A 16,105-nucleotide genomic window follows, 5' to 3' on the forward strand; every position below is an offset into this window, starting at 1 on the left:
TTCCTTCCCTCTTTCCTACCTTCCTTCCTAAATAAGAATTTATTAGGTGTTATTAAAATTTTCTCTAGAGTTTCCTAAAATGTTTGTACAATGTTTACTTGAGAAATTGAAGGAAAAAAGGGTTTTACAATAGCAAACATTTAACAACGTTTCTCTGTGGAACAAATCCTCTAAAATGAGTGATAAAAAGACTAGGAAATCTTCTCTGAAAATAGAAGAAATCTAGACTCTAAAAAATTCCATTATCTTTCCAATCCATTAGACTTCAAAAAAGCCCTGAAAGTAAAAAAGCAATTTTTTCTTAAGATTCAAGGTAGTTATAAAATTTCAAAGTATGTAATCAATTAAAGAAAAAGGAGTCATCAATAATTAGAAGATTTGAGTCTATTTGCAGCAGTGTCAAGGATGGCAACCCACTCCAGTGTTCTTGCCTGGAGAATCCCAGGGACAGGGGAGCCTAGTGGGCTGCTGTCTATGGGGTCGCACAGAGTCGGACACGACTGAAGCGACTTAGCAGCAGCAAGGATATACATGTGTTGGAAGAAACCACTGCTCTTGATAATAAGATTGTAAACATTATTGTATTGGTGTTCAAGAGTAAATAAGATATGCTTTCATACATATTTGAGTTGCTTTTTTGAATTCCCAGCAGAGAACCAGTTGGAATCAACACTTTCATATAGGACAAACATAATTTATTTCTTAAGCTAATAGTTAGCGTTCACTCTAAAAATTTAACCAGAACTTTCACTCACAGTGTCTGCTTTAGAAATTAACAGTTGTTTATTAAAGGTTCATGAGAGTGAAACTGTTAGTCTCTCAGTTGTGTCGGACTCTTTGCGACCCCATGGACTGTAGCCAGCCAGGCTCCTCTGTCCATGGAATTCTCCAGGCAAGAATACTGGAGTAGGTTGCCATTCCCTTCTCCAGGGGAGCTTCCTAGCCCAGGGATCGAACCCCGGGTCTCCACAGGCAGATTCTTTACCACCTGAGCCACCAGGGAAGTGTACCTGTTAAATGTTCATAGATGCTTCTTATGACTGTACTGTATTATAATAACATAAATATTTATAACACATTTAATAACAAAACATATTACCTCTAAGTTTAATGTATATTCAAGTTAAAAATGTAATATTAACTTTTCAAACCTTTTTATAATAAAAATATCTCATATTCCGTATCTTCTTATAAACTTTTAGCACAACCAGAAGCCTGTGAAGTATTCTCTACCATTTTTTATTTCCAACTTTATCAGCTAGAAAAATATTTGCAACGTCATAAATGATCTCAAAGCAAAGACAAAGGCCAAAAGAACCAACAGTAAAGCATAGTCACAGGGTTAGAATAAATAAGAGGCTATAAGACCTTTTCGGCTTCCCTGGTGGCTGAGACGGTAAAGAATCCACCTGCAATGCAGGAGACCAGGGTTCAATCTCTGGGTCCGGAAGATCACTTGGAGGAGGGAATGGATCACCACTCCAGTATTCTTGCCTGGAGAATCCCATGGACAGAGGAACCTGCTGGGCTCCTCAAAGTCCCGTAGTTCTCTACAGGTCTTTTTGTCCTAAGTCTTTCACTTAAGGTCTCCTCTATAAACAAAAAGACTGCTTTATCAATTATCTATTACTAGATAAAAAAAACATCCCCAAATGTAGTGGCTTAAAAAATGATTTAAAAACCTATCATGTTTCTGTGAATTGGCTGGTCATTCTGCTTCAAATGGTGTCGGCTGGAACCACTCACATGGCTGCATTCAGATGGTTGCTAAGCTGAACTAGCAGGTTCAAGACCTCCCTTATGTGTCTGAAGCCTTGAAAATGCAATTGACTGGGGCATCTCACTTCTTCCCCACATGGCCTCTCTCTCTAGGGATTCTCCACATGGTCCTTCTCTCCAGCAGGACAGCATGGAATCCTAATATAATGGCTCGGGAATCCAATGACATGAAAACAGAAACTGTCAGGACTTACTTTGTCCGTATTTTACGGGTCAAAGTAAGTTACAAGGCCAGCCTAGACTGAGGGAAAGGAAAATGAACTCCATTTCTTGAAGGAAAGAGTAGTTATGTCTGTAGACATAGGGAAAGAATTATTTAGGGGCCATCTTTGACAATTATCATTGTCCAACTTCTGGCTACAATTCTTGTCCCACCTAACGTGCAAAACTATACTTACCCGGTATCCTAAAAGTCTCACCCCATGACATCATTCATTCAAGTTCAGCATCTCATCATCTATATCAGGTCCAGACGTGTCAAAAACAGTTCAGGTATTGTTCCTCAGGTGCAGCTATTTGAGATTGGCTTCTCTCAGTCCAGATTTCCTAGTATAGAAAAACCACACAGGGACTCCCCTTGTGATCCAATGGTTAAGACTCCACCTTCCAAAGCAGGGGCGCGGGCTGGATCCCTGGTCAGGGAATTAAGATCCCACATGCCACAAGATGTGACCTAAATAGATACATAGAACTCCTTAAAAATAAGAAAGAAAAAGAAAAGTCACACAAACACTTCAGTCTAGATGGGGCTCAGGGAAGTGGGAGACACAAAACTAAAATTGTTGTGAGAGTCCCTCACTGAGGGCACGGGATAGTGCTTGACTGTGGTTCTGTCCATCCCTCTGCTGGTGATTTCCTAATCCATCCCTCGCCTTGCTTCTTGGCCCCTCCCTCTGGGATTCTGGCTCTGCCAGTCATTCTTCTTTTTTCCTAAGAAATGACAAGCACTGGGTTGGAAATATTTCCTCTAAATACTCCTTTTAAACTGAACAGTTCCTACTTTAGCTTATTCTCTCTTCTTGTACGTTATCGTCAGAAGCTATAGAAAGTTAACTGGTACTTTCACCATAAGGTGCATTTTCTATCTTCTGTGCTATGGCAGGCAAAAGTATTTCCCAGTGTACTGTTACCATATAACTCAGGACCTACATTCTCCAGCATTTGATCATTTCCTTACTGCCTTTTCCCATCCTCTACTAAGAGTCTGTTCACTACTCTCCGAAGCTAATCGTCTCCTAACCACTTGTATTGTTTTTCTCCTGCTTGTGTAACACCAAATTTAGCAGTCTTAACCAACACAAACTTATCATTATACAGTTCTGTAGGCTGCTGTTGTTCAGTCACGAAGTCGTGTCTGACTCTTTGCGACCCCATGAACCACAGCATGCCAGGCTTCCCTGTCATTCACTCTCTTGGAGTTTGCTCAAACTTGAGTTGGTGATGGTTAGAAACACAACACTGATCTCACAGGAATAAAATCAATATGTTGGCTGAACTATATTCCTTTCTGGAGGCTCTAGAGAGGAATGTATTTCCTCGCCTCTTCCAGCTTCTAGAGGCTGCCCACATTCCTTGGCTTGTGGTTCCCCTTATCCATCTGCAAAGACAGCAACAGTGGGCTGAGTCCTAATTTTGTATCACTCTGACTCCCTCTTACGTATCCCTCTCCCACTGTAAGGATCCTTGTGTTTATATTGGCCCACCTGGATAATCCAAAGTAAACACAAGATCATTAATCACATCTGCAAAGTCCCTTTTACCACATAAGGTAACATATTCATAGGTCTGGGGGTTAGGATGTGGCTATCGAGAGGTGGAGGAACTATATTTTACCACACCGACCTTTCAGCCTCCATTAACATTTTTCTTGCCACTCTCCAATATCTACCTGTTGCCTAGTCTTAAAGCCAGTACCCACGTTTCTACATTTTGTTATGATTATACACCATTCCAGATAATTGCTCATCTGTTGAAAGTGAAAGTGTTAGTCGCTCAGTTGTATCCTACATTTTGCAACCTCACCAGGCTCCTTTTTCCACGGAATTCTCCAGGCCAAGAATACTGGAGTGGGATGCCATTTCCTTCTCATTTGTTGTGGAATAACAAATCACACCCTAAAATGCAGTGTTTTAAAATTAATAACTATTATTTACAATTTCTTGCAATTCTCTGTGTGACTGCTTATATGTTCTGCTCCCCATGTGTGCTGGGGTCACTTCTGCAGCTGCACGCAGCTGATCTCACTCAGTCACCAGATGTGGGAAGGGCAGGACTTGAAACAAAGTGGCTCTCTGCACTTGAGCCAGACTCAAAAAGCTGACAGCTGACCTCATTCCTTGCAGCCAGGCAGCAAGTCCTTTCTTGAAAACGAATCTGGGTAGCATGTCTTTTTGCTATCAATCCACCACCTGCTCCATAAATGTCTATTACTCCATGTATGTTTAGGCAGCAGCTCCTGTAAGACTGAAGGGGCCTCTTTTCCTCAGGAGAACTTAAAAGATAGAAGCTAGTGTGACAAACTACAATCCCTACTGTTGTAGTAAGACTGTGGAATACAATCAATACTCGTCATCTCCCTCCTCCACTATCAATTCCAGATTTCTCTCACCCTCCACTTCCATCTTGGCTACTGTTGTGGGCTTACCTGGTGTTGTGACCCAAACCCTCATTCCCGGAAGCGCCTGAGTTTCTGCCACCATGCAGTCCTCAGGATGAAGTTGCTATGCCTACTCATGCATGCTTGCTAAGTCACTTTAGTCGTGTTCAACTCTTTGTGACGCTATGGACTGTAGCCCACCAGGCTTCTCTGTCCATAGGATTCTCCAGGCAAGGACACTGGAATGGGTTGCCATTTCCTCCTCCAGAGGATCTTCCCAACCCAGGGATCGAACCTGCGTCTCTTATGTCTCCAGCATTAGTGTGTTCTTTACCATTAGTGCCACCTGGGAAGCCATGACAGTCACAATTTGTTAAGTGTGTCACTTGGGCTCCATACTCACTCCTTCCTACCTCATAGTAGGAGCTCCATCTCCTTCTGAGATAGGTAAGAAGATGACTCTTTTTCTTGCCTGCTGGTCCCTGGGAACAAGAAGCACAAAGTACTCAGATGGCATCTGCAGCTTATATTACAATGGGGTTTTTGCTATATCTCTTAGAAAAAGTGTGTCCCCTTTAAGGACAAAGACCTTCAGAGTTGTAAAGATAAGAAGCACAAGTGGCAACTTAAGGGTTATTAGAAGTGATTTTAAGGGATAAGGGACACTTCTGCTTCCACTCCTTGGCTTCCAGATCCATATTTTTTTGTACTGAAGCATAGTGCCATATAAACATCTTTGATCCAATAATATAATACATTCTGGAGTATGGCACCTCACTCTTAAAAGAGTATTGCTTCTGAACTGGTATTCAGCCATAGCGTCAGCAGGTTGCTCCAAGGCTCTATCAGGCTGGCAGTTTCTGGGTGGTAAGATATGTGACATTATCAGTGGATACTGGTCTACTCCTGCACTTCCTTTTTAGAAAAATAGGTCCCCTAATTTGGTATGACATTATGTGAGATCCCATGCTAGTGAATCTAATAAACACTCAGATGCTGGTACTGACTGAGGCTCTGTAGGCAGGAAAAGCAACTTCATATCTGGAATATGTGATTATCCAGTGACAAGAAACAGACAGTCACTCCAGGTTGGAGGGGGCCCAACATAGCCAACTTGACACTTGGTCCCAAGGATCAGTGACATATTGGGGACTCAGCATTTCTTTCTATTGCTGGTAGGTTGGGCATTTGTCAGTAGGACTTAAATCAGCCTTGATCAGTTCATCCCACGTCCAGGCTTCACCCCTTCCCCAGTGGACACTCCATTCATGTGCTCAAGTGCCAGCACCAATTGGCCAATGACTGGGGCAGAATGGATGATGCCAACTGAGCAATTTATTCATGTCTTCTTTATTGTTTAGTGCCCCTTCAATAGTGGAGGCACTCTGGTGAGTGCTACATGTGATACGAAGACCCTCACTGTTTATGCTCACACTCATTGCCAATATGTCCATCAACGGGCCTCTCTTCCAGACTTCCTATGGTTGATCTTCCAGTATTTCTTCTCCCAGGACAATTACCAGTTCAGCCACTCAGGCTATTCCATTCCAGATAAGCTCTGTATGCAACTAAAGGGACCCACTTTCTATAAAGCATCAGTGGTATCTAGCCACCCAATTCTGTTATTCTTCAATCTCTGAGTTCCTTCATGAGTCTCAAATACCTGATACCCTGCACTCACTAGTTCATTCTCTTCCACAGGTAAACCCTCTCATTTTACTAGTTGTAAAAGTTGCCACCTTGAGCCAGGGGTTCCTTATGTTCCTTCCATGTGCCACACGTGATGGAGTCCTCACTGGCAGCTTATACCACCCTTGGGATCAACTGTTACAGTTGGGTTCTCTGAAGATCCTGAGATGGAATTTGGGCTACAGGTGTTTATCAGAGAACACTTGTCAAGGGAAGGGGAAGAAGCGGATTCGGCCAAGGAGGAAGCTCTAGAGTGAGTTTTGCCTGACACAATGTGGTGCATTAGGCTGAAATGGCAAGGCTTTTACATCCCCACTTAGTGCTTAGTCCTCAGATCTAGGGAAGGTATAATCTCAGGTACAGTGTCTTCTATAGCTGCTGCAGGTGAAGTGCTGAGAGCTAGAGAATCTCTTTCCTCCACACTCCCTGCAGCTCATCAAAGGGTCTTTCCTGGAAGGGGATCCCCCTTATCTCATGCATCCCCATAGCCACCAGAGTCTAATCCATCTGCAAATCACATTTGCTTCTAATTTCAAGATATATCCAGGATCTGACCATCTCTTACCACTCTCCTTTTACAATTGTTCTTGTCTAAGCAAATACCATCTTTCACATAGACTGCTGCTGCTAAGTCACTTCAGTCGTGTCCAACTCTGTGTGACCCCACAGACGGCAGCCCAACAGGCTCCCCCGTCCCTGGGATTCTCCAGGCAAGAACACTGGAGTGGGCTGCCATTTCCTTCTCCAATGCATGAAAGTGAAAAGTGAAAGTGAAGTCGTGTCTGACCCTCAGCCACTCCATGGACTGCCGTCTTCAGGCTCCTCCATCCATGGGATTTTCCAGGCAAGAGTACTGGAGTGCATTGCCTTCTCTGTCACATAGACTACTGAAACAGTATTCTAATTAATCTTCCAATTTAGCTTCTTACCCTCTTATAGTCTGTTTTTCACAAAGGAATCAGAAATAAATCTTGTTACTCCTTTGCTTAAATCCTCCAGTGGCTTCACATCTCCCTCAGAGTAAAATCCAAACATCTACCATGGTCTCCAAGGCACTAAAGATGTGTTCCCTTATCCCCACTCCACTATGATCCTGTTCTACCTTGTTCCCTTATTCCAGCTAAACTGGCCTCCTTGCTATTTCTCAAACATGCCCAGCATGTTGCTGACTCAGGACCTCTGCACATACTTGTTCCCTCTCCTCAGAATGCTACTCTTTGTGTTATCTGCATGACTTGCTTTATCCCTTCATTTAGGTCTCTGGCTTTACCTTGAGATTTTCCCACACAACTCTATTTAAAATAGCATCCCTTTCCTACATCAGCCACTGTTTGTCTCTTACTCTGCTTTACTTTCCTTCTTAGCATGTATTAATACGTGCTAGGCACTGACATGCTACATCCACTACCTAGACAAGAACACAGCACATAGTGGACAACCAAGAATTTGTGTTGAGTGGAAGAATCCTGGAACTTTCCTTTGCTGCTTTTTTGATGCTCTCTCCTCCCTTTTGGTTTGGTTTCTTTCTCCATTCTGCTGGCAAACATCCTCCAGTATCTTGCTAAGCATCTTTATCTCAAAAAGGATATATGTGAGGTAAGTTTTTTGAGATGTTGTCTATCTTTATTGTATACTCACACTTCATTGATTATATGACTGGAAACAGAACCCAAATCATTTTCACTAGAGTTCTGAGTGATACTCTAGAGTTCTAGTCATCACCCCAATGTCTTCTACTTTCCAATATTTGTTAAGAAGTCCTCTGACACCATGCTTCTTGACCTTTGTGAGACCTGACTTTTCTCTTTGAAAACTATGGTTATTTTCTTTGTATCTGTGGTGTTCTGCAATTCCTTGATGTTAAGCCTTAGTTTTTGCCTTTTTAAATTCTAAAAACCTGTGTCTTCCAGTTTTAGGGATTAAAAGAAAACTTGCCCCTTAAGATTCTCATTCTCTCTGTACTCTTAGATAAAGGACCTCATGGAGTAGTCCTTATTTTTTTTTCCTCCTCTTTTCCATTTCTTTGCCTTTCTGGGAGATCTCCTTAAGTGGAAAAAATTAACTCCATTCTTACTTTAGAAATGACATTTAGAAAGAAGACCAAAACAAAGAGTTGCTTTTTGACTAGCTATTCACTCATTTTAGCAGCAGAATTACTGAATAAAGACAATGAGGTTACAGACACTAAATTAATCCACCAAGTATTTAGTGTGAAAATTACAGCACCGGTAAAGGAGATTTTTTTTCTCCATCAAACATAATATTCTATAATAAATATGTGATGAGATGAATACTATTTACTATAACTACATATAAAATAAGATTGTGGCTGTCAGACTCTCAAGGTGATGACATAGAAACATGGTTAAAACCACATCAAAAATAAACTCAGAATGGATTAAAGACCTAAGTGTGAGGCCAGAAACTATAAAACTCCTAGAGGAAAACACACGCAGAACACCCTCTGACATAAATCAAAGCAAGATCCTCTATGACCCACCTCCCAGAGTAATGGAAATAAAATCAAAAATAAACAAATGGGACCTAATTAAACTTAAAAAGCTTTTACACAATGAAGGAAACTATATGCAAGGTGAAAAGACAGCCTTCAAAATGGGAGAAAATAATAGGAAATGAAACAATTGACAAAGAATTAATCTCCAAAATATATAAGCAACTCATGCAGCTCAATACCAAAAAAACAAACAATCTAATCAAAAAGTGGGCAAAAGACCTAAACAGACATTTCTCCAAAGAAGAAATACAGATGACTAATAAACACTTGAAAAGATGCTCAACATCACTCATTATTCAGTTCAGTTCAGTTCAGTCACTCAGTCGTGTCCGACTCTTTGCGACCCCATGAATCACAGTACGCCAGGCCTCCCTGTCCATCACCAACTCCTGGAGTTCACTCAGACTCACGTCCATCGAGTCAGTGATGCCATCCAGCCATCTCATCCTCTGTCGTCCCCTTCTCCTCCTGCCCCCAATCCCTCCCAGCATCAGAGTCTTTTCCAATGAGTCAACTCACTCATTATTAGAGTAATGCAAATCAAAACCACAGTGAGGTATCATCTCACGCCAGTCAGAATGGCCATCATCAAAAAGTCCACAGACAATAAAAGCTGGAGAGGGTGTGGAGAAAAGGGAACCCTCTTACACTGTTGGTGGGAATGTAAACTGGTACAGCCACTATGGAGAACAATGTGGAGATTCCTTAAAAAAAATGAGTCTAGATCTGCCACACAATCCAGCAATCCCATTGCTGGGCATACACCCTGAGGAAACCAGAATTGAAAGAGACACATGTACCCCAACGTTCACTGAAGCAGTGCTTACAATAGCTAGGACAAGGAAGCAACCTAGATGTCCATCAACAGATGAATGGAAAAGGAAGTTAAGGTACATATACACAATGGAATATTACTCAGCTGTTGGGGGCCGCATTAGGCATTACTGACAAAATAGAGGCATAGCCCCAACTCCCTCTTTTTGTCCCGCAGGCATGGACCTGGGATGAAGGAGTTAGGCCTTGTAATTCTGACTTGTTTTTTCGTCTCCTCAGCTGAGTTGACTGAAAAGAATATTAAGGTGCTTATTGTTCTTGAGAGGAGCATGAGACGGCACAAAGCCTTCTGCAGCTGTGCTCAAAGAATAATTCATAAAGTTTATCATTGACATTTGTTCAAGGGCTTTTGCAAAAGAGTGTTCCAGGATAAGCATGTAGGCTGCAGCTTGAGGCCATGGGAGGGATTGCTATCTGAAGCCTATTTGTGAGGAAAGTGTTTATGGCAAAGGAGTTTGCTGAATTTAGGGCTTAGGAATAATTAAAATAGTTAGAAACTAAAGATTTAAGGAATGTTGTAATGTTAGCATATTCTACTATAGCTTATAGAGATTAGGAACTTTAGAGATATTAATAGCTAGAAGCCCTTTTTAAGAAATAGTGAGCTTAGGATACTAGGGGCAACAGGATTTAGAAAGATAAGAAATAAACTGAGGAATGTGGTATGCAGCCCAAACATTAGCATGAGTTACAGTGTATTCACAAGGACACATGAGAAGAAGTAGATAAGAAAATCGCTGAGGCAGGAACTCCTTTTGAGGGGCAACAATGATTTATGGAGACAAAAAATCTGGGTCAGGGGGAACTGAAAATGTCAAACCTCTGAGCTAATGCTTTTGTAAAAGTATAAAAGAGAATCTTAAGCTTGAAACAAATAGGCAATCCAAGAAAACTGAGAGGCTGCCTCGTTTCTTGCCGACACCGCCCATCTCTTCAGGTTGATTCCCTGGCTGCTGGAGCTGGACTCTGGCACTCAGCTATAAAAAAAAATGCATCTGAGTCAGTTCTAATAGGTGGATGAACCTGGAGCCTATTATACAGAGTGAAGTAAGTCAGAAAGAGAAAGACAAATACTGTATATTAACACATATATATGAAATATAGAAAGACAGTACCAACAATCCTACATGCAGGGTAGGTAGCAAAGGAGACACAGATGTAAAGAACAGACTTTTGGACTCAGTGGGAGAAGGCAAGGGTGGGATAATTTGAGAACAGCATTGAAACATGTACATTACCATATGTAAAACAGATGACCAGTCCAAGTTCAATGCACGAAACAGGGCAGCCAAAGCCAGTGCTCTGGGACAACCCAGAGGGATAGGGTAGGGAGGGAAAGGGGAGGGGGGTTTCAGGATGGGGGGGACATATGTATATCTGGGTCCGATTCATGTTGATGTATATAAAAAACTATCATAATACTGTAATTATCCTCCATTTAAAAGAAAGAAAATTTATTTACAATATTGTGGTTTTTGCCATACATTGACATGAATCAGCCATGGGTATACATGTTTCCCCCCATCTCAAACCCCCATCCCACCTCCCTCCCCACCCCATCCCTCTGGGTTGTCCCAGTGCACTGACTTTGACTGCCCTGTTTCATGCATCGAGCTTGGACTGGTCACCTATTTTACATATGGTAACATACATGTTTCTATGCTATTCTCTCAAATCTTTATTCTCTCAAGTCTAAAAAAAAGAAACATGGTTAAAAACAATGTGGAGTAGCGCTTTGGTCCATCTCAGCAACCCCACTAAAAACTCCACATGAATATGCAGTGTCCGTGTAAATTAATAGATTAGGTGTATGAACAGACTCATTCCACCTAGCTAATAATCTTTCTTTTTTGTGAATTTATGGTAACTGGTATATACAAATAATCCCTAACTTTCTCCTTAACAACAAATGGTTGTTGTTAAGTATACACACTATCAGTAAATGTCTTTCCCTTCAAGGTTTTTATTAAATACAATGTACCAGGTAGCCTATAGTTTCAATTGCCACTTTAAACTAAGGTTGGACTTTTACTTGGAATTTACAATTTTCTATTCATTATGTCATATTTTGTCCTCCAACTCTTGTATTGACTTTTTACTTCAGCAAGCACATTTTTAATTTACAGAATCTTGTCTATTGCTGGTTCTTTTTCACACTATCCCATTCATGTCCTGTGAATACAATGTACTTTTTTTTTTTTTTTAAGAAATGTGTCCAATCATGGAATTTGCCTTCACTAGTCTTCCTTATTGGGACTGTTCTGACAGAATTGGATTCTGTGTATAATTAGAGAGTGATCTCGTGCTTAGGGACTAAAAAAAAAAAAAAACAAGATATTTAGTTTTCCTTTCATTCTCTGTTTCCTTTGGATTCCTCCCCTCCTTGTTAACTGGGCCCCTCTTTCTAATTTGGAGGCTTTCACTAAGTGTTATTGATGAGTGGTGATTTTTGGCTGGTGGTCTTCATTGCAGGCTTACTAAGAGTTTGGCCAAACTCTTCACTAAGGGTCTTCTGTCAGCATTTGGAGGCAAAAATTTGGTAAAATTATCACTAGCAGTAACAGAAGACAGAAAATGTATCTAATTCACTCATGGCATCAAGTGAGACTTAGAAGCAGAATTTTGAAAGAATAAGCTGGCTGCTATGAACTGCAATTTATAAGGTATTCTAACAGAAAGACGAATTCAAACATAAGGAAGTGGCTATACAAATATTACTAAAAGGGAATATAGAGTCTAGGCTGGAAAATGAAACTGTTTTCACCAAATCAAATGCTGAATCATTAAATATAGCTTTAGGACAAAGACCAAATTCAGGGTATTGCCATCACCATGGTCTCAAGGTAAAAAAATCGCTTGCCACTGCAGTAGATGAGGGTCCAATCCCTAGGAAGATCCCCCAGAATAGGGAATGGCAATCCATTCCAGTATTCTTGCCGGGAAAATCCAGTGGACAGAGGAGCATGGAATGCTACAGTCCACGTGGCTACAATCAGACATAACTGAGTGACTGAGCACACATGCATACACATGGGAAAGACAAGTAAAGCGTGTTACTATACACTCATTTTGTACAACCTCTGAAGGGATTAAAGAGATGCCTTTCAACTGAAATCAAAGGGCTACTAGAAAGATTAAGGAAATCAGAAGACTGCTATGTTCAATACATGCACATTTCTACAAACTAAGCTGTGAGTACTTGGAGCATCTCAGGCTGAACTAGTTAATGAGTGTTTCTGTAATCCACTTCCACTGAAGTTTTCTAGACCTTCACCCCCCAGTAAACCCCATATTTGGGAGAACCCCAATTACTTTATTAAACCTCTTCATTCATGCAATACTTTAATCTGCTTTCCTCATCACCTGGCTTCTCTAGAAAAGAGAGCCTGAGGCACAAATTAAATCTATTACTTTATTAGAAGAGGCAATCCAGGCTGGTCAGAGGAAAGATGTAAGGCTAACAAGGACTGGAAGCAAATGCAAACTGATAAACCAAACAGTATTTCATTTCTGGTTCATGATTTAAGTCATGAAGAGACATTGCTGATATTTTGGCCAGTGCAGTTGCTTAGCTACATGGTACATACTCTGGGCAAGAGGGTGAAAAACTGTGTCTCAAAATAGTCCACGAAAAAGGATAGGAATTTGTGTAACAGCTTCTTCTAGTGCATTGATCCAAGTCTTGCAGACAATTGGCTCTCCCAGATTGCATCATCTAACCCTTTTGACAATCACTGGGGTTAACCCTGTGGCATGATGCTTCCTTGAGTCCAGACGTGTTCGGATGGGCCAGAGATTCTGAGCATGTGGCTAGCTGAGGCAGAGCAATCACTCCAGCCTGCTAGTACACAGTGTCACTATATAGGGTGACAGCTATGGCAAGGTAGTTGGTGGCCTAGGAAACAGTGAGGCCAAGAAGGTGAGAAGCCACTTGAGAAAGATGTGTCAGATACTATATTCAAAGATGAGATATCTATTGCTGTAAATACATAATGCTGTAAAATAATAGCTATAAAGTTTCAGAGGCATAACAATGGACATCGCTTGCTTACACATCTATAATCGGATAGGTGTCAGGTTCTACTGATCTTGGCTGGGATGGTTCACATACCTGTGGGTTGACTGGCTACTAGCCAGTCTAAGACTGGATTCAGGTAGGGTGACCAGGGTAATTTGGCTCTGCTTCATGCATGTCTCACCCTCTAGGAAGCTAAGCCAGACATGTACGTGCTTTTGGCGACAGCAGTAGCACAAAAGTGGGAATACACTAGATGTTTGGAAACACATACAGGCCAGAAAGTACTTGAGAACGCACTTCAAAGGAAGATGAAAAAAACTCCATGAATACAGGGAGGAGTAAAGAATTAGGGTGGCTTTTACAGTCCCTCAGACCAAAGAAAAACAAGACAAGTATAGACAATTCATTGTTCAACAGGTACTATTATTGTTTGGGGGTTAGAATTTAAGATTTTTCTGGATTTAGCTATAAATTAGGCTCTTATGGAGTATGTGGGCTGTCTTTCTTAAGACAGCTATAAGGAGCAAAAGAGTTTTTTTCCCTTCTCCCTTTTAACAATTATATTTTGTCAAATGGCAATAGATTTTGGCTCGGGAAAGCTCAAATTTAGCCCAGAGAAATCCAACTTTGGCCCTGCTTAAATCAATTCAGGCCTTCCTCTGTTCCCAGGGCCAAGTCCTAAGCATGAAGAAATCCATTTTAATTCCATTCTTGTAAAATAACTGCTAGTCAGTTATTGCTTATTAACTAATAGGCAAGTCAGATAGTTTATTTGGCTAAGACTATTGGGGCCAATAATGTTCAAACTTTATATAAGCCACATTCCTTTTAATGAAGAGTGTAATAAAATGGTGACCTCACTGACCCAAATCATAAGTCCCAGATTCTAGACAGGATTCTGCCACTAACTAGCTGTGTGATCCTATGGACAAGTTACTTAATCTCATTAGGCCTCAACTGCCACAGATAAATTAATTAGGGACTGCTCTAAATTACAATGTTTCAAAAGATCTATGTTCACAGTATGTTAGTAGGCACTCCTTATTCAAAAAAAGTTTAAGAAATACTAACTTGAAGTTCAAAATGTTTATTGCAGGACTTTTCAGCACTTTCATGCTGTGCCTTTTGAATCTCTAAGAGGGGGATATAAAGTGCAGCAAACAAATTTTACCTGCAACTTTTATTTTTTTTTCCCATAAAACACATGTCCCACTGAGTGTACTTCGGCAAATGTATTACTATTTCTAGCACTCACGTGGGTGAAATCTAATAGTCAATATCCTATAAAGAGGACAACTTCAAGTGGGGACTTTTGAGAAAAATACCTCCCTTGTGGCTCAGTGGTAAAGAATTCATCCACCAGTGCAGAAGCTGCAGGAGATGAAGGTTCAATCCCTGAGTCAGGAAGATTCCCTTGGAGAAGGAAATGGCAACCCACTCTATTTCTGTCTGGGAAATCCCATGGACAAGGAAGCCTAACGGGCTAGTCTGTGGTGCTGGAAAAGAGTCAGATACAACTTAGTGACTGAACAGCATACAAAAATCACTATTTACAAAGGTACAGGCAGAGTTTAGGAAAACCAAGGTGTAAATGACCTACTTTCGGGCTAGAACACCTAGGAGACCTTACTACATAAATGAAAAGGGGTAAAAGGAGGAAGCATGGGTCTGAAATGAACTGGAATAACTGCTGGGAAAAGGATGCCTGGTAAGATGACCTTCAGGAAAGGGACACAGCCACCCATGGTGACCTGGCAGCAAAGCAGCCAAGGAGATAAACAACGCAATTTCATTTTCAACTTTCAACCTACTGCTGGTCCTGTTTGCTGATCCCAACCAAAAGCCAATGGACAAGGGGACCTACCTCACAGAGCAAAGAGCAGAATGGGAAGACTGAAAGGCAGATCCAGAGGGCAAATAGAAGGTATTCAGCACAGTAGGGCTCCATTCACAAGCAGCTAGATTAGATGATTAAATGATGTCCTCAGGACTCAAGTCTTTTTATCTCTCCACTGTTTCTTTTGCTGGCTTCATTCTAAGGCAAAGTTTTGCCACCTGCAGCAGAGATGTCACCAGTAGCTCTAGGGTTATATACATCATGCTTAGTTCACAATTTCATAAAACAAAAAGAATAAACACATGTATAGCACTTACTATATGCCAGGTGCTACTGAAAGCCCCATAGATACATTCACTCAGCTAAACCTCAGTATCATCCTAAAACACCTACCGTATTACTGGTCTCTTCAGTAATCAAGAAACTGACAAGTGACTGGTAGGTGGAAAATGAAAACTGAGATTTAGATTTAGATAGTCTAGCCCTAGAGTCTGTAGTCTAGCTCTAGAGGCCATGCTTTTAACCAGTGAACCATACTGCTTTAAGAAAAACAGTCCCTACTTCCTTGAACATTCATATTACTTATCAAAAAGGAAACATGTACTTATCCTGGATCAATCACTAGGCATTTTGCTTGCTAACCTGGGTCATATGTCCATCCCTAAGACAGGATGTGATTATTAACAATTCCTCCTTAAAAAAGATGCAGATTAAAAAAAAAAAAAAAAAAGTCCATCACAGGCAATATGGACTTAAAAGAAACAGCCCTATGGACTGGAGCTACAATTCTAGTTCTGCCCAGGTTTGCCATCAACCTTGAGCAAATTACTTGAGGAG

General features: G+C 41.0%; 1 protein-coding gene across 2 annotated transcripts in view; it reads right to left on the reverse strand.

Moving 5' to 3' along the window:
* Nucleotides 1-1,223: 1,223 nt before the first annotated feature.
* Nucleotides 1,224-16,105, reverse strand: part of DTWD1 (DTW domain containing 1) — a 32,362-nt gene continuing 17,480 nt past the window's right edge. The window contains exons 5-6 of one of the 2 annotated variants that reach the window (XM_061428828.1): nucleotides 4,789-4,857; nucleotides 1,224-2,325 (exon numbers count right to left, since the gene is read on the reverse strand). In XM_061428828.1, the coding sequence (XP_061284812.1) occupies nucleotides 4,790-4,857 (68 nt within the window). In that variant the 3' untranslated portion in view covers nucleotides 1,224-2,325; nucleotide 4,789. Of the gene's footprint in view, nucleotides 2,453-4,788; nucleotides 4,858-16,105 lie in introns of both variants that reach the window. The other variant, XM_061428827.1, reaches the window with a different exon arrangement.

This window comes from Bos javanicus, chromosome 10 (assembly GCF_032452875.1).
Source record: "Bos javanicus breed banteng chromosome 10, ARS-OSU_banteng_1.0, whole genome shotgun sequence".
Classification (NCBI taxonomy): Eukaryota; Metazoa; Chordata; class Mammalia; order Artiodactyla; family Bovidae; genus Bos; species Bos javanicus.